The sequence below is a fragment of the Conger conger genome, chromosome 9 (genome assembly GCF_963514075.1).
Source record: "Conger conger chromosome 9, fConCon1.1, whole genome shotgun sequence".
Lineage (NCBI taxonomy): Eukaryota > Metazoa > Chordata > Actinopteri > Anguilliformes > Congridae > Conger > Conger conger.
In genome coordinates, this window is record NC_083768.1 from 31,977,233 (window position 1) to 31,998,404 (window position 21,172).

At 41.7% G+C, this 21,172-nt stretch overlaps 3 protein-coding genes across 4 annotated transcripts in view; 1 reads left to right on the top strand and 2 right to left on the bottom strand.

Moving 5' to 3' along the window:
- Positions 1-2,286, top strand: part of LOC133137082 (guanine nucleotide-binding protein G(olf) subunit alpha) — a 66,379-nt gene extending 64,093 nt beyond the window's left edge. For both annotated transcript variants that reach the window (XM_061255107.1, XM_061255108.1), the window contains exons 11-12: positions 127-194; positions 1,073-2,286. In XM_061255107.1, the coding sequence (XP_061111091.1) occupies positions 127-194; positions 1,073-1,219 (215 nt within the window). In that variant the 3' untranslated portion in view covers positions 1,220-2,286. The remainder of the gene's footprint in view (positions 1-126; positions 195-1,072) is intronic.
- Positions 2,287-4,592: 2,306 nt separating this feature from the next.
- Positions 4,593-11,905, bottom strand: LOC133137860 (metallophosphoesterase 1-like). Its single transcript, XM_061256248.1, has 9 exons — positions 11,658-11,905; positions 10,162-10,270; positions 8,865-8,968; positions 8,093-8,173; positions 7,680-7,788; positions 7,072-7,140; positions 6,666-6,788; positions 6,149-6,289; positions 4,593-5,375 (listed from the first exon to the last, which is right to left on the bottom strand). Exons 1-9 carry the CDS (start codon positions 11,903-11,905, stop codon positions 5,190-5,192), a joined length of 1,170 nt encoding a protein of 389 aa, XP_061112232.1. The 3' UTR covers positions 4,593-5,189.
- A 1,728-nt stretch (positions 11,906-13,633) lies between these two features.
- LOC133137035 (cathepsin Z) lies at positions 13,634-18,540 on the bottom strand. The gene is made up of 6 exons (XM_061255017.1): positions 18,365-18,540; positions 17,277-17,440; positions 16,888-17,067; positions 16,223-16,373; positions 15,582-15,747; positions 13,634-14,893 (listed from the first exon to the last, which is right to left on the bottom strand). The coding sequence occupies exons 1-6, from the start codon at positions 18,502-18,504 to the stop codon at positions 14,780-14,782; spliced, it is 915 nt and encodes a 304-aa protein (XP_061111001.1). The 5' UTR covers positions 18,505-18,540; the 3' UTR covers positions 13,634-14,779.
- Positions 18,541-21,172: the final 2,632 nt, after the last annotated feature.

The window sequence follows — 21,172 nt, forward strand, 5'->3', positions numbered from 1 at the left end:
AAAGAAGGCAAGTTTTGATTTCAAATTTGAAGTCAGCGTCCCAAAAGCACCCCCACATTGTGGGTTCAGCGTGGGGTTCTCTTGTCCTTTGTGGGGGTTTCATCACTGGTGTTTCCTCCTTTACAGCAACCCCTGATCCTGGAGAGGACCCAAAAGTCACCAGGGCCAAGTTTTTCATCCGAGATGAGTTTCTAGTATGTCATTTCCTTTTGTGTGTGTGTGTGTGTGTTTACACTCAGTCAGCACTTCATTAGGTAGAACTGTACACCAGTTTGTTAAGGTAAATATTGAATCAGCCAATCATGTGGAAGCAACTAGATGCATAAAGCATAGAGCATTCATGCTCAGCAGTCTCTAGAGTTTGCAGAGAATGGTGCGAAAAACTAAAAACATCCAGTGAGCAGCAGTTCTGCAAGAACACCTTGTTAATGAGAGAGGTTCGAGGAGAAGGGCCAGACTGGTCAAATCTGACAGGAATATGACAGTAACACAAATAACCACACATTACAGAAGAGCATCCCTGAACACAGAACGCATCAAAGTCATGCCTCCAGTCCTGGTTGGCCAGTCTGCGTGCTGGTTTTTGTTCCAATCAGTTATGTTAGTTTTAGTTTTCGGGCAACACTGCAAACTACGCTGGTTCACTCCTGTACTTGAGCACAGTAAAGTCTTTAGGACACATTTGCAGTGTGGCTGTAGCTGGTGCTTATACAGCTATCAGATCAAGATATAATTGAACTAATTCAATAATTAAGAAGTTAGCACAAAATCCTGAAACAGATTGTTGTGCACCCTTGCTTGAAGTGGATAGGCTACAGCAGCAGAAGACCAATAAGTAAAAAAATAATAATAATAATTTTTTTAAGTTGTCTAAAATACCTAATAAAGTGCTCTGTGTTTGCGCGTGTCTGCGTGCGCGTGCGTGCGAGCGTGCGTGCGTGCGTGTGTGCGTGTGCGTGCGTGTGTCTGCGCGCGCCTGCCTGTGAGAGAGCATCCGCGCGCGTCGCGAGCTCAACCGCACGGCCACTTCCTCTCCACGCGCCCTGACCCCTCCTCTTCCTGTGTGCCACAGAGGATCAGCACGGCGAGCGGCGACGGCAGGCACTACTGTTACCCCCACTTCACCTGCGCGGTGGACACGGAGAACATCCGCCGCGTCTTCAACGACTGCCGCGACATCATCCAGAGAATGCACCTGCGCCAGTACGAACTCTTGTAACGGCGGGAGAGCACCCGCGCGCTTTAAACCTGAGCCCCTCTCCCGAAACCAACGTCCGCTGACGGGGACACAGTACTACTGAAGTGTGTCAAACCCCCTCCCTTTCTTTCATTTTGTTGCGGCCTTTTTTTTTTTTTTTTCCCTTCTTCTCTTTTTTGTTTTTTTTAATTGAAGCCATTCTCGGTCCCCGTTCCGCTGAGATAGAGTGGGGGTGGGGAAGCCATTCGCTTCTGCCTCTGCCACGCCTTTGTTATGTGTCATTCCACTAAGCCTTTGGCTACCTCCGTTTTTTTCTTTTTGTCATAGTTTCTTTCGTGACGTCCTGGGACTTGGGACGAGAAGCTTTTTTTTTTTCGCTTTTTTGTGTGTTCTTTTTTTGGGCCGGCAGTTGGGTGCGTTTGAGGAGCACCCGTGGGACTCCTCCCCTTTGAGAGGGAGCCTACCAGCTGGCACACCCAGTGACCTGCAGCGACCCTGTGTGGGCTTGGCATCCTTAATCGACACTGAAGAGTACTTGATGGGGGCGGGGGGTGGGGGAGGGGAGGGGGGAGAGAGAAAAAAAAAGATTGAATGCACTTTGCATCAGGTTATTTAAATACTGTTGCAGAAGTATACACACCATGTAGCACCACAATATTTAATACTGTCACGGTTTTTAGCGCTCCGAGTTGCAGGTCGACTGTGAAGTTACCGACCTCCTCTTTCAAGCCGACTCGAGGCACAGATAGGAAGTTGGGGGAGGGGGGGGACGGGGGGGGAGACAGGAGGTAACTGGGACTGAATTGCTGTACCTCGGGCCTTAGAACAGTCGCTGCTTTCTGCCTATTGTGTCTAGGAAAGAAAAACTACCACACTCACTTTGACCTGTCCACAGATGATCCTTTTAGCTTAGATCTTCTTGGACAACAGTCCTATATATAAATATAAATATATATATATATTATATTTTTTTTTTGTTTTGTTTTATCTTGTACAGACTGTGCAAGGTTGATTTATCTTGTACAGACTGTAAAATGTAATATTATTTTGTACAACTTTATTGAAGAAAAAAAAATCTACTTGTAGAAGATCTTTGTGCCTTGATTATGGCTGTACCTGTACAATGAGCTCAGATGTAAGTATGTTTTTGACTGCGCTGTACAGCTTGATGTCACTCTATCAGCAGGAGAGACTGCGGTAGGGATTTTCTCTGTAGAGTTTAGTTTTTTCTGGTTTATAAAAAAGGAAATGCTCTTTAGTAAAAAAAGAAAAGTTTAAAAAAATTAGGGGGAAAAAAAAATCCTGTATACATTATGCAAATGAACCACTTACCTACAGTGACGACCAGATGTTGCAGCGACATGCCTTCATTACTTTCTGTTCCTTTTCCTTTTGATTCTCAGCTTTAAAACATTGGAATCCATTTGAAGTGTCCAAATTTGCAACCTGGTGTTTTAATAGGAACCAACTTTTCCATATGAAGTACGCCAGAGAAATGTACACGTGTGCGCACGCGTGTGTGTGTGTGTGTGTGTGTGTGTGTGCGCGCGAGCGTGTGTGCGTGCGTGTGTGTGGGTGTGTGTGGGTGTGTGTGGGTGGGTGGGTGTGTGTGTGTGTGTGCGTGTGAGTGCGTGCAGGTGTACATAAAACATACATAGACTCGCAGCGCATTGCGAGTGTATGTCTGTGCTTTTTATAAATGTGTGTACATGTAAATTTATAGATCTATATAAATATATATGTACAATTTCACATGTTTAAATATGTGTGTGCCTAGGTGTATACATACCTATGTATGTCCACAGAGTAAATGTGTATACATACACACATACATAAGCATGTCTAGAGTGAGAAGAATAAATGCAAGTGAGATTTGGTAACTCTTGGGTCATTCAGAGACATTGTGAATGTGTGAGCGCCCCTAGATAGGATCTTCATTCCTAGAACCAACAACAGCTTTTATTGTGCAAGTATATAGTAAGAGAGAAAGTGCGGTGTGTAAACCTGAGAGAATTACAAAAAAATGACATTTTTATTTTCTTTTAATAAAGCGGCACATTAGAAGACTTGATTTTATTTTCAATGCAGAATTTGATATTTTGTGTGAATATTTCTCTTAAACCATTTTATACAGGTCCTACACAGCAGAACAAGTGATGGCTTTAAGAGACAAAAAGATATAAATTACTTTTTGCACCAATACTTAATATCTACCATGATGCTTCATATCCACAACCAAACTTCATATCCACAGCCAAACTTCATATCCAGTCAAACTTCATATCCACAACCAAACTTCATATCCACAGTCATACTTCATATCCACAACCAAACTTCATATCCAGTCATACTTCACATCCACAACCATACTTCATATCCAGCCAAACTTCATATCCACAGTCATACTTCATATCCACAACCATACTTCATATCCAGTCAAACTTCATATCCACAACCATACTTCATATCCAGTCAAACTTCATATCCACAGTCATACTTCATATCCACAACCATACTTCATATCCAGTCAAACTTCATATCCACAACCAATCTTCATATCCACAGTCATACTTCATATCCAGTCAAACTTCATATCCACAGTCATACTTCATATCCAGTCAAACTTCATATCCACAACCATACCTACCAGAAAACTTCATGTAGGATGGAGGTTCTTCATGTCTTGGTGCATGTCTCTCACTCATGCCAGCAGTAACCTAGCCATTTTAACAGTGTTAAGAGTAAGGATTACAATACAAACCCATTTTGGCATTAGCCTCATTAGTCCATTGCTTCCAGTGGCCAGACTATCTGTCTGAAATGGCTTCATTAGAGACTGGATTCAGCAGGTGTGTGGTACAGGTAGCACACACTGCCATTTTGTTTTTCAGTGGTGCTGAAGAAGCTGTTCCAAACACAATGGCAAGGATCACTGTCCATTCAAAGCAGTCGTTCCGTTGTGCAGAGAGAGTGCTGAAGTGCCAAAGCAAAGCAGTGGACAGCATCTGGACAGCCAGAGGGGCTGGTTTACTGTGATTGGGTCCCTGTGTTTCTGTTGGATCACAGTTTGAGTGGCATGTGCTCTTATTGGTCCACAGGGAGGAAGGTGGGAGGCTATGTATGCTATTGGCCCATAGGGAGGAAGGTACTGTGCTGTAGGTCAGCTTTTGGTTCACAGGGGGCAAGGTAGAAATGTACTGTACAGTATGTGTGCTTATTTTGGTCCACAGGGAGGACAGTGAAAGGGTATGTGCTTATTTTGGTCCACATGAGGCAAGGTAGAAGAGTACTGTACAGTACGTGTGCTTGTTTTGGTCCATAGGGAGGACAGTGGAAGGGTATGTGTGCTTATTTTTGGTCCACAATGGAGAAGTTGGGATGGGGGGGGGGGGGGTGGGAGGGTGTGTGTGTGTACTTTTCTTGGTCCTCAGTGAGGAAGGTGGAAGGGTATGTGTGCTGCTTTTGGTCCATGGGAAGGGGGGAGGGGAGGGTATGTGTGCTTTTTTTTGGTTCACAATGGGAACGTTAGGAGGGTATGTGGTCCACAGGGAGGAAGGTGGGAGGGTACATGTGCTCCTATTGGTCCAAAGGGAGGAAGGTGGGAGGGTACATGTGCTCCTATTGGTCCAAAGGGAGGAAGGTGGGAGGGTACATGTGCTCCTATTGGTCCAAAGGGAGGAAGGTGGGAGGCTGTGTGTGCTCCTATTGGTCCACAGGGAGGAAAGTGGGTGTGTGCTTCTTTTGGTCCTCATGGGAGTAAGTGGCAGGGTATGTCTACATGGAGAAAGGTAAGGAGGATGCTTGTGTCCATTGAAGGGCTAGAGAGGTTGGGAGCGTGTGCGTGTGCTTCTATTGGTCCACAGGGGTTGGGAGTTAGGTGTGTGCTTCTATTGGTCCACAGGGGTTGGGTGTGAGTGTGTGCTTCTATAGATCCACAAGGGTTGGGAGTGTGTGTGTGCTTCTATAGGTCCAGAGGGGCCAGGGGGCAGAGTCAGACGTATTTGTGCTTGGCCAGCAGGCAGCCGGCGAGCTGCAGGGTGCAGCGGACAGTGTGGAGGTTCAGCAGCACCAGCAGCAGCAGGATGGCCGCCCCGGCGCTGCAGTAGACGGCGATAACCGTGCTCTCCTCAGGGAGGAAGCACTTGGACAGCATGTAGCTGGCAGAGGAGAAGGAGCCCTGAGGGACACACAGCGATACTCCAGATCAAATCAGCAAGCAGACCTCACCTCCGCTTTCCTAGAACCCATATCAGAAATATCAGGTATCAGCGGCCAATGGAGCGTTTTAATGGCCTTTGTCATGTTTTTGGAACGCTGATCGGATCTCTGGGGCTGTGGTCCGTTAGCTGAAATCCTATACTCATTGGGGAGTCGCTGTACACTGCACTACAAGGCTCTTGTAGTTAATAGATCGTTACATGCAAAGCGATTACAGACCACAGATATTGTTTTAATTGAAATCATACTATGCCTGTCACTGGATAGTCTATCTGTGTGGGTGAGTCTCCCTAGGCAGGTCTTCCTCTGCATATACTGCGCAGTATGTGCGAAACTACCCTTTGTGTAGAGCGTTTTACGATTTGCACACTTTTGTTTCTCTCCATTAACCCAAACCTGTTACAAAGGCTTACCAGGAGGAAACTGGGGATGTACTTTAAAAAGTCATAGTTACCTGAATGACACTGGGCCTGTAGTTCTAGAAGGTCATAGTTATCTGGATGTTGCTGGGGTTGTAGTTCTAAAAGGTCATAGTTACTAGGATGAAGATGGGGTTGTTTGTCATATTTCCCAGGATGGTGCTGGGGTTGCAGTTTAAAAAGTCCTAGTTACCAGGATGAAGCAGGTTTGTAGTGTAAAAAGTCCTAGTTACCAGGATGAAGCAGGTTTGTAGTGTAAAAAGTCCTGGTTACCAGGATGAAGCAGGTTTGTAGTGTAAAAAGTCATAATTACCAGGATGAAGCTGGGGTTGTTGCGGTTTCTCCAGCTAAATGAGGGAACGCTGATCTCTGGGTACTTGTTTGCATGGAGAAACTCACAGGCGCTGTGGGTGTGGCCACTCAGTATGAGGCGGGGCTGAAACCACCAGAGAAGCTGTGGGAGAGGAGATGGGCGTGGCCTTGTGAGCAGACACACCTTCACCTGCACATTGATACCCTGCAGATTCCAGTAAAGTCAGTTTCACCTCTCAGGACAATTTTATTCACGAATGTATCTTAATATTGAGTTCTAACCATGAAATCAGCACCAAATTTTTCAGTCACAAACATTCACTGAGTGATGGCGTGTCCATTAGTTAAAAAAGGAGTTTAGCTTAAAAACAATTGCTCTGCCAGAATGGGAATGGACATCCTGGTTTGCCAAGGGAAGACAAAGTTTATTTGTACTTTTAAAAGCCATTCTCCAGGCTCAGAAGACCGAATTCAAAAGGAGATGAGTTGATTCTTGCGTCCTTCCCTGAGCATCTCACCTTTCGCGAGGCTTCCTTAGAGAGCACGTCGTACTGCTCTTTGAACAGCAGGTGGCGCTGTCCGGGCGGGGAGGCGTCCTGTCCTGTGCAGGTGGCGTCGCTGACTCGGTACAGAGGGAAATGCTGTGAGGGTGAAAGGCAAGGGAGAGATCTGCGAATGTGAATGTTCCGGAAAACACACAATTGGGAAATGTTTTTGGAGCTAACGAATGCCAAATGGAAAATCCATGCTTTGTTTTGCAGACACCCTTAGTCTTTGTGTCTTAACACGGCTGGCCTTTCATTTGTGTACAGTACACTGATATTTACTGGTAGTTCAACCACAGCACGTGGGTGCAGCGGCAGGGCCCCCCGCCTTCTCGTCAGGCCAAGCTCCTTGGCAGTCCGCCGGTTCCCTCTGGCCTACCTGTAGAATGATGGGCCGAGAGAAGGGGAACCACCGAGCGTCTCTGCAGTCTTCTGCCATGGGGTCTGCCTGAAGGGAGGAATATAACGCTACCGCAATGTGGTTTTCATGCCGTAAAGCTGGTCTCCAGTAAAAACTGATTCCCCAGAGTGTCTTTGCTCCCAGCAGATAACCTTAAAGCACTTAATTGAAAGTCCTTTATAGCTTCATTGTTCTTCCACTAGTGTTAAATTAATGCATTGTTACATAATTTATGTGCTCAACAGAAGCCTTGTCCAGTGCAGCCTGCATAGCTTAATCCTTTATATCCTGAACTGTGCGTGCCTCCACTGAATATTTACTGTTCAGAGGATCAGCAGTGCACCACCTGCAGGTCAGTCCTGCTGGTGCGTTCCTAGATGCCCAAACATTATTGAGGTTCCCACACAAATTCAAGGACCTTTTCAGCCATTTGGAGGTCCCAGTGAAGAGCAGACACACTGATCCATGGATTTTACCATTTCCTGAAAAGTCCTGAATCATAGATCACGATCTGCTGAACTGCAACCCTGATCCACACAATCACGTGCGTGTGCGTGTGCGTGTGCGTGCGCGCACGTGATGCACACCTCCAGAGAGCAGTTGAGGTCCTGGGAAAGGCGAAGAAGCTCAGTCTCTACAGCCTGGCAGATTGCGCATCCGTCCCCATGCAAGGCCACACTGTTCACCAGCAGGAAGCTGGCTCAAAAAGGAATATTTATTTATTATTATTATACTATACATACAGTATACTGATTACCTCACTGCAGGGGGCAGCAGTACTGCCCGTAGGGTTTGATCATTCAGTCCTTTGATACTGCCACCTCTACATTATGTGTAACCTACTCCCCATAACAGCTGAGTAAAATTCCTACAGTCAGTCCTGTAAAATCGCAGCTGTCTTTTGATTAATTAAAAGCAAAGTATTGAAGGGTTGACAGCCAGGTTTAATATGGGTTTAAAAAGTGAGAGGTTGTAGGAATTTGGAGGACAATTCACTCACTTGACTCCTTTCCTAGTGGCCATTGTGGCTGAGGTGACATTGAAGACCTTCTCAAAGCGATGCAGCTTGTACCAGTTCATCCTGATGGAGGAAAATGAAGTGATACAGTCAGCAGCCATACAGAGAATATACTCCAAATAGAGGACATACAGTATAGATAGAATACTGCTTATAGTGCATATACTGTGTAGAAGAGTGTGCACTGCATAGAACAAATACAGTGCATATTATAAAACTATGCCAAGCAATTCCATTATCTTCAGCTTCAAACCTTCAACCTATTAACAGCTCTATGTAATAGGCTACTTGCTGGCAGTTCAAGTCACAAAGGTCCAAGGGCCGGGAATGATATCTGTGATTTGAAGTATCTCAGAAGGGTACATTTGAATATATTTTAATTGACAAAAAATAAAGAGTAAAATAAGCCCAAAAAGCAAAGACGACGCACTACACGGACATTCCAAGTAGACATTAATCAGTTTAAACTCGCGCTAAAAAAAAACTATGAAACGGTTAAAAAAAGCTCTAAAAATATACAAAACGGTTTGCAGTTGCTCTCATCTTGTCTAATCGCACATAAACTCATAATCACATCTCCTCTGAACAGTAAGTTCACATTTCTACAAATTTAAGCAGGCTACAATTCCCAACAAATCCAACCCTTGTGTATGAGGCTACAATTCCCAACAAATCCAACCCTTGTGTTAATTTTATCAAACAAACGCAGTGCCCTTTATTCATTGGATTATTTTTCTTTATACTTTAAACTTGCTCGGAATGGAAGCCGATGTCATGGTTCCCAATCAGAACGATCAGCTCCGTGTCTCTGGGGTGGCGGAACATCTTGCGAAAGCGGCGGACGTCATCGTCCCAGTCCTGAGGAAGAGGTGACAGAGTCCTTTAATGTTGTCTGAAGGAGCTGCACCCATTTCGTCTGATATGTCATACTGTAAAGGCAACGTTGGCCTTCAGTAAAACGATTGAATAATAGTCTGACGTTTTAATGAAACCTGTCTCCTTTAACAACCGGTTTCAGGAGCATTTCTCTCAGGTCCATTTTAAGTGATTGCCAATCAATGATGCCTGGTTGTATGATGTCATGTACATGTATGGAAAAAAGAAAAAATCAAATCCTGCCAAAACAATACTTAGTACTATTTATTGATCAAATAGTACTAAGTATTAGTACTAAGAGTACGCCTTTTCGTACTCTTAGCTTTTGAAATTGTATTTACCTCTAGGGTCTTTCAGCACACTTGTTCCTGGTGATGGGTATGCACTTTGCACTTTGTTGTACGGCGCTCCGGATAAGCGCGTCTGCCAAATGTCAATAATGTAATGGAATGTACTTGAATTGTAGCCACATAATATATTTCAGTATATTTGCTCACATGAACCATTTAATGTTTTACGTTTGTGTTACTTCGAAACATAAATCATCCCTTAACTGACTCTCTGAACCAGAAAAAAAAAAGTTTTATTCTACATTCAGTTGAGTGCCATTTGTCTGGTTTAAACTAATTTTACTGCTCATTTCAGACTGGAGAATCCGGCCTCACAAATCGTGGTATCCTTAAGATGCTACGCGCAGTTTTCAGTGTTTGTATTTTCATTGTGCATCAAGTTGAGCAATGGACATATTTCCCCCCCAAAAAGTTCAAACTTGTGCGTTGTGATTTTCACTATGATGACCCTTCTCCATCCTTGTTCTGGAAAGCAGAATCTTTTTGTTGTTATTGTTTTTGCTCTTCTTTAATTGAGCCAATGTTTAATAAATAGCTTACTGTGTAGCATAACTAGTTTCCTTTAGAGTTGGACATTTCAAATCCATGGTCGAGGGTGTAACAGCACACAAGACACCACCTGTTATTTGTAACACTGGATTCACTTCTCTAACGACTTCAAGACAATTCTTGTACGTATAGTTGTGTGCAACCAAATGATTCCATAAATATTTTCTCTCGCGATTAGTCTGATTTGCATGTACGTACACCCCAACGCACGCACACTCAGTATATAAAACAGATGCATTAATATTCAACGTGAACGCAGGCTGCTGAAGAACGCACCTTTGTAGAACTCCACTTTCCCTCATCGAAGACGTCTCCAAGGATGAAGACCACCTCTGGTCGCAGTAGCCACATCGCCGTCTGGAAGGCCCTCTCCATCTGCCATTCCCTGGGGTACCCAAGAGCCCTGTCAATCAGGCTCTTCTGTTTTCCACACAGTCATTTCCAATCAGTTTGCTTCCCATCTCTGTTTTAGTGCTTACATAATCGCTCCGATTTATCACTCGTTACAATTCATGTCGTTGTCGCTTCATCACTGAATGGCGCTCACCCAAGTCGATATCTGGCCTACTGTACTTTAAAACTGGCTCCTGAATTCATTGATTCTGCTATTCGTATCGTCGCATGTATATTATACACTAGTCCCTGTCTAACGTTCTGTAAAATTTTATTATTTCTGACCCTTTCTCCCCTATAAGAAATGCCTTACAACTGAGCCATACGCGTAGGGTGTTTGAACCGAGAGCAATAAATAAAAAATACTGAAAAGATAAAATACAGTCTATGACAGCCGTTCCATGCACTTTGCTCCGTTGAAAAGTAAGCGTGTATCTAATTTAATTGCGCATCGATCTTTGCATCTTGTCAACGCTGTGAAGGAGATGTAGACGTCTGTCGACGCACTGATTTATTGAATTGTTTTATATTTATCACATAGCTGCACAAACTAAATTAAATGTTATTTACGCCATTAAGTCAAAATTATAGACGTATACATTTCCTCGTTCCTCCACCATCTGAAGGGAATAATCGGCGTGTCCTGAACATATGTATGCATACATACATACATACATACATACATACATACATACATACATGATGAATTTGTAATTGCATACGGTAGTTACATTTCCATTACAATTTCTAGAGAATTAGAACACCGTTAGAAACAATGGCTCCTTGTGCGCAATATCTTTAAAAACGTTTCCAAAGCGCTTTGTCGGAGAAAAGAGGAATCACGTTATATGAACTAGATTGAAATAATATATATGTATATATAAAAAAATTACGTTCGATTTCATGTTTATGGCAATTAAATCACAACTTGCGCGAGCCAGATAGGCTGGCACATTGCATAATAGAGCCTATAGGTGCCACATGACCAATACTTCGACTGGACGCATTTCGGTTATGCATATTTGAAATATGACAAAATGATTGCTACACGTGTCTAAATGGATTAATCAAAATGTATTTATTTGCTTTACCGTCGCTCGCTACTCCCGTTTGATTTCTCGCCAAAATAAATCGAGGAGGTGGTTGTCATAGAGCTTTTGCACAGCAACTGGGAATGGCTGAGAGAGCTTATCAGACCTACCGAAAAAGCAAGAAAAACGTTGGGTAGCCTACTGCCAGTTGCGTTATATGTCTCACCTTTCCTCTCGCATTTTCTAAACTCAGTGGGTTTATATCTAAATTAGAGCCATACAATGTCATTCAAGTGAGATTACGCACGTGCTTAAAATTTGAAGTAGCTGTCAATTTCACAGACTGACCTTCGGAGTTTGTCGAACCAGTGTCCCCTGATAGCTCCCAAGAGATGTGTATCCGACAGGATCAAAGCGCGCAGAATTGGAACAGGCTCCCGGTCCCTGCTTTCCCCGCTTGGTGCACGATCCATCTCTGGCCAAGAGCACTGAAAAATTGCCGGATAATATATCAAATACTCACAAAATATAAATGCGCAACTAACGGTCCAGACGACAAAAATGAGGGAACTCCATTTGCCATTCAATCCTGGCATTATTTTAGCGACTGTAATGTCTCAGGAACGCATAATTGCCTGGTTACAATTGAGCGACTTCAAAATAATTATTGTGTGCCAATGTTCAATGTTGACTGCTGTCATTAATGTCCATCCGTTGAAATGCATTTTTAGACTGCTCTCATTTTTCTGAGAAAACCATCTTCAGTGCGCTAGCCGGTAGGTACACCATTCATGGGCACTCGAACGTATTTAGGATGAATTGCATGACCCAGATTACAAACAAATCCGGATGATTCAAAGCATCTTTTTCACCCCCCAGCCTCAGAATTTAGGTCAATGAGAATCGAGTAAAAAGTGACACAGACTGGCTTGATTTTGCTTTAAAACATCTCCATAATATTGACATAGATGACGCCTTTGTCACATGGGTCTATTGCTCGTCACTTAAAACCCATATATATATACAATTATTTGAAAGTAACTAAGACTGATGTAGCTATTGGTGTTCATATCATTATCCAACTCGAACGCAAAGGAAGATTAAACATAAAGAATACATCATCCAGGGTAATAACGAATATCTCTGTACAGCAGAAAACGTGGTGCTTTTGTTTAAACTTATGCTAACAAATGATGAGACAATTCAAAATTGTCGCGCAATAGTAAAGTCAACGCACTTCAGTCGAACCAGCAGATCAAATCTGTTGTCCGCAATTCCAGGCAGATTAGATGGGGGCGCTACCACCCACAACCTCTTCAATAGGCTCAACTATACGCATGCAAAAACTGTAAATGACGGATGTAGGCCATGTCAAATTACGAAACAGTTTGTATGTACTTTTTCATCAGCACATATAAATACAAATCCAAACACAGCATTGAAAGAAGGAAAGCAATATGGCCGCACAAAGCAAGAACGATGACCAGCTGAAGGAGAACCTGTTGTGTTGCGAAGCGAAACGAGGCTGTAGAGCCAGTTACAGTTTAGAGCTTAAAAGCTTAAAATGGGAATTACCCAATTAGACCCAGAGAGCTGTACTGTATGCGTGCTCCTAGATCAAAATCTATAGGACCTAACAGGATTACAGGGTAAAATGGGGGAATATGTCCCCCTTAAAACAGTGTTGATTTACTGCTAAATTGGAACATATTTAGATACCGGTTTAGTATTTACATAAATGTTTATGCTTAAACCAATACACTTCTATAGGGAAATCAATTGTAACAGTGGGAAACGTATAACACAAAAACAAAGTAATATAAAATGGCTCCTTGCCCCACCGTTGATCACCTTTTTATACCAGGTTGTAGAGGTTAACTACCCAATCACGATGCACATACTACAAATATCCTTTAGACCAGTTAAAGTGTGAGTTGCATCACTGAATCAGAGCAGAAACAGCAGACTTCATGTCTGTCAAAGGGCCTTAAATGGGACACTCTGTTAAGTGTCCTAGAGCTGGGTCATTTATAGATAGATTAAAATAAAGTGATAAACCATAAAGTGTGTAGATAATGTATCACATCCAGGAAAAGTATCTTTACAAATTACTGTTCTTTAGCTGATCATATCTAGAGACAAGCCACATTCCCTAAGTGGCTACAGTCATGGACAGATCTTAGGCCTACACTTCATCTGATTAGAAGATTAGTGGTTCTGGTCCTCAGCTGAGATGCAAAAGACCAAATATTTTCACTGTCCCTTTCAACATTGCCACCCCACAGGAAATGGAAACATGCAAAATATCAGGATGGAATTCAGTATAGTATTGGGAATGACAATCTTTTATTGATTCACTTTTTTTTGTGATAATTACCTGCATGTTATTTTTAATCGAATAAGTTTACACAAGAGAGACTATGTACAGCTATAGTAATCCTTCTATATTCTTATGTTTACTGGATCTTTGTTGCAGCCCAACCCACAATGTATGTACTTAATCTGTACTGGAATAATGTGAATCCACAGAGTCATCTTCACATTTAGCTCATCACGGTGCTGCTGGTCACACTGTAGAAAATGTGGGTGTTTCTGAACATATTTTGTTCTCCAAAGAAGACCTGATTGTATAGAGCTCAAAATATCTTGGACATTTCTCTAATTAAAATAATTGAAAACCTCTATGTTCCAGTAAAAATTTAAATGACTGACACAGAAATTATAATTATAGCTATCTGTACTTTAAAATAGCTAAAACATCTCTTGGGATCCAAATGTTCATACAGGCTCATACAAAGAATCAATCAACATTTGCCCAGAGCTGGAGTTACTTTGGTCATAATACCTTTCTTTTGTCCACAAATACAAGGCTATGCTTGGGACCTCCTCCACTCAAATAATCTATTGTAACTGTATCAATATGAGTCAACTGCATCAAATTTAAAGACAATATACAATACAAATTATTTTCAAATAACGGGAAGGGCATACTTTATATGAAAAGTAAATGTGTATTATTTTCCTGTTTATAAATGTGAAAAAGTACCCAGCTTTATGAATTCCAATTTCGGGAAGAAATTGATGGCACAGGGTGAACAAGTTCAAAGACATGTTAATATTCATAGTTTTAACATAGTTTTTTTTCAATATGGAATGCTTAATAACTGAAATCACTAAAATGCCTGTAAAAATCACTGAAATCACTGTTTCTCTGTAATTAAACAGCATCAGTAGAAAATCTGCAGTTGACTTTGACTACGATCAAGCAGCATCCTGTATGTGCACACTCTTCTTATTGTAGTTTAAGTTTCTTCCCCCAGCCCACCCCTCTCAGTTGAAAATGTCCACAGGAACCACAGACTTTCCTCAACCTCCCAGAATTCACCCTGTGGGATGTTCACAGTCCAGCAGGTCTCCGCACTGGCCCAGAGCACCAGTCCTCCGTTCGACAGGAAGTGAGCTGACCCATTCTACGGCACGATGGGGTCGGCGTACGCACAGCTTCTCTCAATGGCCAGGTTGTACCAGTTTCCCTTCCCACCCTTATAGGCACTCGTGACGATTCTCGCCCATCCGTATTCTCCCTATATTAAATATAAAAATAAGAATATCATTAGAGCTGGATGCCTGTTCCTTGTTCTACCACTGCTAGAGACATTGCTCAAGCAATTCAGTGAATTTGCAAAGCATGTTCAACCACCAGTGACCACAATGAACCATGAATAACCTTGACTGTCTTTATTGTATACTTTTCGAAATAGTAATTCCATTGCGCTAGGGGTACTCAAATTTGACTAAAAAAATCCAATATATTGTATTCTATGTATGTCTTAAATGCATGCCAGAGTATTCTCCATGGTGGATATACAGAAATCCTCTGCCTCCACTAGATGGCACAAGACGACCATACTATTAGCTGGAGTATTGCACAATAAGTAGAAAAAATTGTAATAGATACTTGTTCTGTGGCTTTTGTCATTTAAAGATACCAATGATCATATAATGCTTCTTGTGATCATATCCTTGTGTTGTTGGAATGATAAGTACTTCAAAGTAATTTCATAGGAACTTTGAGGGAAATATATTTTAAATATATTTTACTGCTTAAGAGGTCTGCAGGTATGATCTGTAATTCTAAATAGGTTAAACCTTTCAAGGGTTCTGATCAACTTCTTTATCTTTTCAGTTTTTCTCCTCTCTCCTCTCTTTTCTCCTGGAATCGGCGGTTGTTCCTGGCACATATTTGTAATGAGAGATGTGAATCAGACAAACCCATGGCTCTCCCCAGGAGTTCCTCATGATCCAGTACTCAGTCCCCTCCTCAGACACGCCCCAGCCCGCCACCGACACGATGTGGTTCGGGAGCGACAGGGGGTGGAACTCAGCGAACACCCCGCCGATGTAGGACTCCAGCCCTTCTGTGGCCATGATAGCGCAGCTGACGGACAGGTGTCAATCATAACCAGCTATGAGAGCAACACTGAGCATTCATGCCTGATACACAGTTCAAAATCTAAAGAAATGTACTTCATTTGAGATTATATAAATATGTATTCTACAATGTACACAAACGCACAGTATTTAACAACACTACACAAGTAGGGCTGCAGTGTGCCTAAGATTAATTGATATTATATAATGTAAGCATATAAAACCTAAGAATGTCATACTGTAGATCTATAGTCCCTGTTCTTGTGGCAGTACTCCTTATTAAGCCCTCACACACATAAGGGAATATCACAAATGGGTTTTTAAAATGTCCAATTACACTTATCTGCAAACTCCCACCATGCAACTGAGCAGGCTTCTGTTCATATTTTTTAAATAAATGTACTTCTCAAAACCCAACAGGTATGAATGGTCAGAATAAATGATATGCCCACTCTCTGGAGGCCCAGAGGGGCTGCGCTCACCTGATGGGCCCATTGGTGTAAATCTCTGCTTTCATCTTCTCCCGTCCGGAAACATCCCCAAAGTCGCCCACCTTCCACAGAGTGTAGTTCTTCACTGTACTGCATTTTCCAAAGAACGAGCAGGTCCCACACTGGTTGAAGAGGTCACAGGCTACAATCACAGGGAACACAAACAAGCAATAGTCATGATTTTTCAGCTTGTGGCTAACATACTGATGAAAACAGTAGTGGTCCCACAGAATTATGTCAATTGTACTAGTCTAAATCTAAGATGTGACCCTTCAATTCATCTGATGGAATTTCCAGGTCAATATAAATGATAATGTACTTTGCTGATCTGTAGGTAAAATATTGAAAGTGATGCTTGAAAAATGTTCTTGGACAGAATAATGTTCACAGGATACTCTTTTTTACTTATTTGTAGACTTTTGTTGACCGAAACATTGCCTGGTGTGTGTAGAAATAACTTTTATTGGGGGAGAACAAGAGTAGTGTGTTGACTTTAATTTATCTCTTCTCAAAATAATCCTTTGCACCTATAGTATCATTCTTAAAAATTCACTTTACATTCGCCATTGTAGTGTGCAGGTGCAGCCAAAATAAAAAATATTTTGCTATTTTGGAATCAATCATCAAACAGAGAATCAATCAATTCAGAAGAGTACCTTGGTTTCTAGCCTGGTAATTGTTGCAGGTTTCATCAGGAATGCCCTGTCGGTGGGCATATTCATACACCATGAAGTGGTCTCCGCCAAAACAGGACCCGGCCTTCCCGCAGTCTATGACGTTCTGAACAGACAGGTACGCCGACGGCCACGCCCCTTTCCTCTTGATGTTGATGCGATCTTAAAACGTGAATTAAAAAGCACCCAATCACATGTCAGTCCAGCCTTTCTCGACATATAATTTAATATAATAGCATAAATAAATAAAGACAAAATAGTATTTTTGCAAGCCAGCCCTCCTATGGTTAACATCAAATTTTACACAGCTAGACCAATTAAGGAGGACTGTGCGCTGTAAGAAGGCCCCTGTTAGTGAAGGTGTACTGAACCTGCAAGGGCGCTAGTGGCCCCCATGGCCCAACAGGAGCCACAGTACTGCGGGATGTGCTGGTTCCGTGTGGCGCTCACGTAGTTCCGCCCATCTATGTTCCGCCAGTCCCATGCTACGGGAAGCTCCGAGACGTTCAGGTATTCATGGGGTCTAGGGTAGGTTCTGAAAGAAAAATGATACAGAACATTTCTAGTCCATGGAAAGTTAAGTTGGACCAGGGGTGCACAACAAGGGCCGATCCGTCTCAGGATTTTGTGCCAATGTCTTAATTATTTAATCAACTCATATCGTATCTCACATGTTTATGGGTACCGGCTACAGCTGCAGACTGCAAGTGTATCCTAATGATTTTACTGTGCTCAAGCACAGACTTGAACCAGGGTTAAAAACAGACAGAGTTGTGCATCCCTGAGTTAGACACTTTCGTGAGTGTATTGGTTAAGGCAGGGGTCGGCAACCCTGGTCCTGGAGAGCCGCAGGGTGTGCTGGCTTTCGTTGTTACTTGGCATTAATTGATAAATGTCGTTGATTGCACAGTTAACTCACCTCACCTGGTTTCTTGGGTCTGAATCGGTTGCTTATTTTAAGGTGGAGACGAAAACCAGCACACCCTGCGGCTCTCCAGGACCAGGGTTTCCGACCCCTGGGTAAAGGCCAGGGGTGCACAACTCCAGTCCTCAAGGACTGATCTGCGTATTGGTTTTTGTTCCAATTAACTGCCTTGTTTTTAATTTGCTGACAAGCGTTTGGAACGAAAACCAGCATACACAGGCTCGAGTTTGGGAACCACTGGTTTTAAAGTTTAAAGTTACAGGTGGCTAGACAGCTAACCTAAGGCCAACGTACAGTGAATGAACTGGTGACCTCGACGATAAAATAATCATTAATCCATATTGACTCTCGGTTCTTCAGTAAACTTTACAAGATTGCTAATAATTATTACTCAAAATTCATGTCAGCCACCGTCTCCAACTAGCTAGCGGTAGCTACTCACACCTTTAGCTATATCTAACGTTAGCTCCCTAGCGCACCTTGTAGCCTAGGGTGACTAATGTAACATGAATTTTAAGATAACACTGTGCTTACTTAATAAATGCAGGTCTGTGGTCCCTTATAGGTTTGTAGCATGAATTTGTGATTTTGTGTATGTCGTTAAAAGCACTCGCCCACAAGACAAAGTTAAACCAAAACGACAGACAAGATAAAACAACTGCGGCAGACGCCATCGCATTAGGCCATGTGATACAAATAAAAAACACGTGAGAAATGCGCGTGCGCACTGAGCATGGAGTGGCGCTGACGTTTTTATCATCGGGGACACCGACACTTCATGCGAAAACATTGTTGATCTCATTAAACCACGAAACCTGTTTTTTATTTTTTATTTTTTGCACATGTACCCAGTCTAAAAATAGTTTTCTAATTATTTAATTATTAGTTCAGCATTAATTACATTTACATTCTTAATAATAACGCCATGTTTATGGTTGGTGGAACAATACTAGGCTACTAATAACAGGAAATCCCTTGGTAAATCATAATAGTATTCCTTAACTATTTGCCAATGGACGTGCTTTTGTTATACTCTATCCATCTGTTCGACGTCATTACAAATACTTAGATCTGACTGAATGAATGGGTCCTTTTTTTCAAAATTACCCTACTGACATATCTTCCTTTCGGTATACACTTTTCGTTTATACACTAGAGGGCAGCATACGGTCACATGAAACAGAATCATTTCATTATGTCGTTCCTCGGTTTAGAAACGATTGATCAAACAGTATAACACCAATGCGCGTACGCTGTTGATCTCAACAAACCATGTATTAATTCTGCTAGTATCCAATCATAATGTACGTAGGGCTAATTATTTAATTCAATACTATGTTGATTTTGACTTTTGGATTTTTATTTATGATTGTATGTTCTCATTGTTATGTATACCTTCCTTTACACAAAATGTTTGAACTTTACCGGTACAAATAAATGAATAGTTAGCCAATTTATACGGCAGGGTTCACTTAATATTATCACCCCCTTACTGCGTGTTCTACGAGTAAGAAAACCATCACCAACAAGGAACAGCTGTTTCTCTAATGGGTGAATAAACCAATTATTCAGCAAGTTAACTTGGGCTTATGTTTGGCAGTGCACAGAGACAATGAAATTTTCACAATCGTATCCAATGCTTTTCAAAGGCCATTTTGTTTAATTGTTGTTATGTGGCTGATTGATGGCAGAGATAGCATGTCTGCAGTTGTTTCTACTAATGAGAGTAGCACAGTTATGTGGAAAATTGATTTGATGGATAAACTTATTCCTAACTGCTAAACAAAAGAAAGAAAAACAGCAATTGCCTTTTTGATTAGGTTTCTTCTTCAAATATTAATGTCTATGAGTACATTAGCACAAGACCCTCAATCATAAAAGTATGCCTTGATAAATGTTTACTGGCCAAATAAAAGGGAGACAGATGGCCTTTAGTGAATAGCAGGTCCGTTATATACATTATTCATCTTCACTTGGATATGTCATTATGCCCATTTCCCCTTTCCGTTTTTATCATTAGTAGACTACTGAAGTCTAAGAAGAAAAAGATCAATAGTTACAAGCTGAAGGAGAGAGTCATCATCTTGTGAAGTAACAATAGCCACAGTGTGAATGAAATGACCCTTGGTTGTCTGTGAAGCCAGAAGAACTCGATGTCAGCAGCATTTCCTCGGGTTTGAGGTTTATTTGAAGTGTTACAGTGCTGGCCCGCAAGGTGAATTATGCTCTGCCAGGACCTTGTCTTGTGGTTAGACTTGTGCTTCTAGAGAAGTTTTTCTTTCTTTCTACGAACACTATGCTGTGTTTACTACATACTTTGCTATGTACATGACATGGTATGTTTTGCCTTGTTGAATTATAAAAAGACAAAAAGACAAAAGATAAAAAGACATCCTTGAGACAAAATGAATTTGATGTGGTGCTGTAGTTATTTGGAAAATAATAGCTTTCACTCACTGATACACATAAAGAAAGTAATGATTCATATTCTCATCTTAATTAGTCAAGGTGGCAATGTACAGTATGATCCAAATGCATTCACCAAATGCACAGCACAGTGAATGTACTAATATTTTGTTCCCACGCATATTTTTTAGAAAAGTGATCCAGGGATCACTAGAGATGTTCTGTCAAATACCCTGTGGAAAGTAAGCATAGAAATATAATTAATGGAAAAAAAACTTCACTGCTCAGCTGTCAAATATGTAAGATTGGATCTGTAGGAAGGCCTGAAACCCTCTGAAATGTTTATTGTATTGAGATGTGAAGTGGCCAAGTCCTCTTACGATCCACCAAAAGAAAAAACTGAACTATCCCTAATGATATATCCTAATTACACTTGATGAGAGGCCGGTTCTTAGATAGTGATGAGACCAGCAGTAACTAATACTTCAGTTATTAAATTGGGCTTTTACTAAATGCACCCATTTCTTTTAAAAGCTTCTGATTACATTAAATGAACGGTTCCTCTGCCAGATCCGGTAATTAAAATTTCATTAGTATTTGTTGTGTCTGCAAAGGATGTGTGAATTTTTTGGACAGTCAGTAAGTACTAAATATCTTGCCTCTCAAAAAATGTTAACTCCAAACATCCAGTCAGTCCCAGAATTAGAAGATGATGATGAAGATCATGAATGTAAGTATTATTGTCATCATTATTATTCTTCTTATTATCAACATTATGTTTGAATGTTTGAATATACTATACATATTTGACTCTGTGCTTTCTTTGAATTCTAGATCAAAGTTACCAGTTGTGGGTATTTTGTCTGTTGTTGAATAGTGTGTGCTTTGCTGAGTAGCATGATGTGTTGGTTGGGTGAGGGGCTAGTTTACTGCATT

Coding starts and splice junctions, on each gene's coding strand:
- LOC133137860 (XM_061256248.1), bottom strand. CDS start 11,905: ATGCCAGGATTGAATGGCAAATGGAGTTCCCTCATTTTTGTCGTCTGG. Junction 8,174..8,864: donor GACATCGGCTTCCATTCCGA/GCAAGTTTAAAG, acceptor TTCCTCCATCAG/GATGAACTGGTACAAGCTGC. Junction 6,290..6,665: donor CTAAGGAAGCCTCGCGAAAG/GTGAGATGCTCA, acceptor CCTCTCCCACAG/CTTCTCTGGTGGTTTCAGCC.
- LOC133137035 (XM_061255017.1), bottom strand. CDS start 18,504: ATGGCGTCTGCCGCAGTTGTTTTATCTTGTCTGTCGTTTTGGTTTAAC. Junction 17,441..18,364: donor CACAGACCTGCATTTATTAA/GTAAGCACAGTG, acceptor TTTTTCTTTCAG/AACCTACCCTAGACCCCATG. Junction 16,374..16,887: donor TTACCAGGCTAGAAACCAAG/GTACTCTTCTGA, acceptor CTGTGATTGTAG/CCTGTGACCTCTTCAACCAG.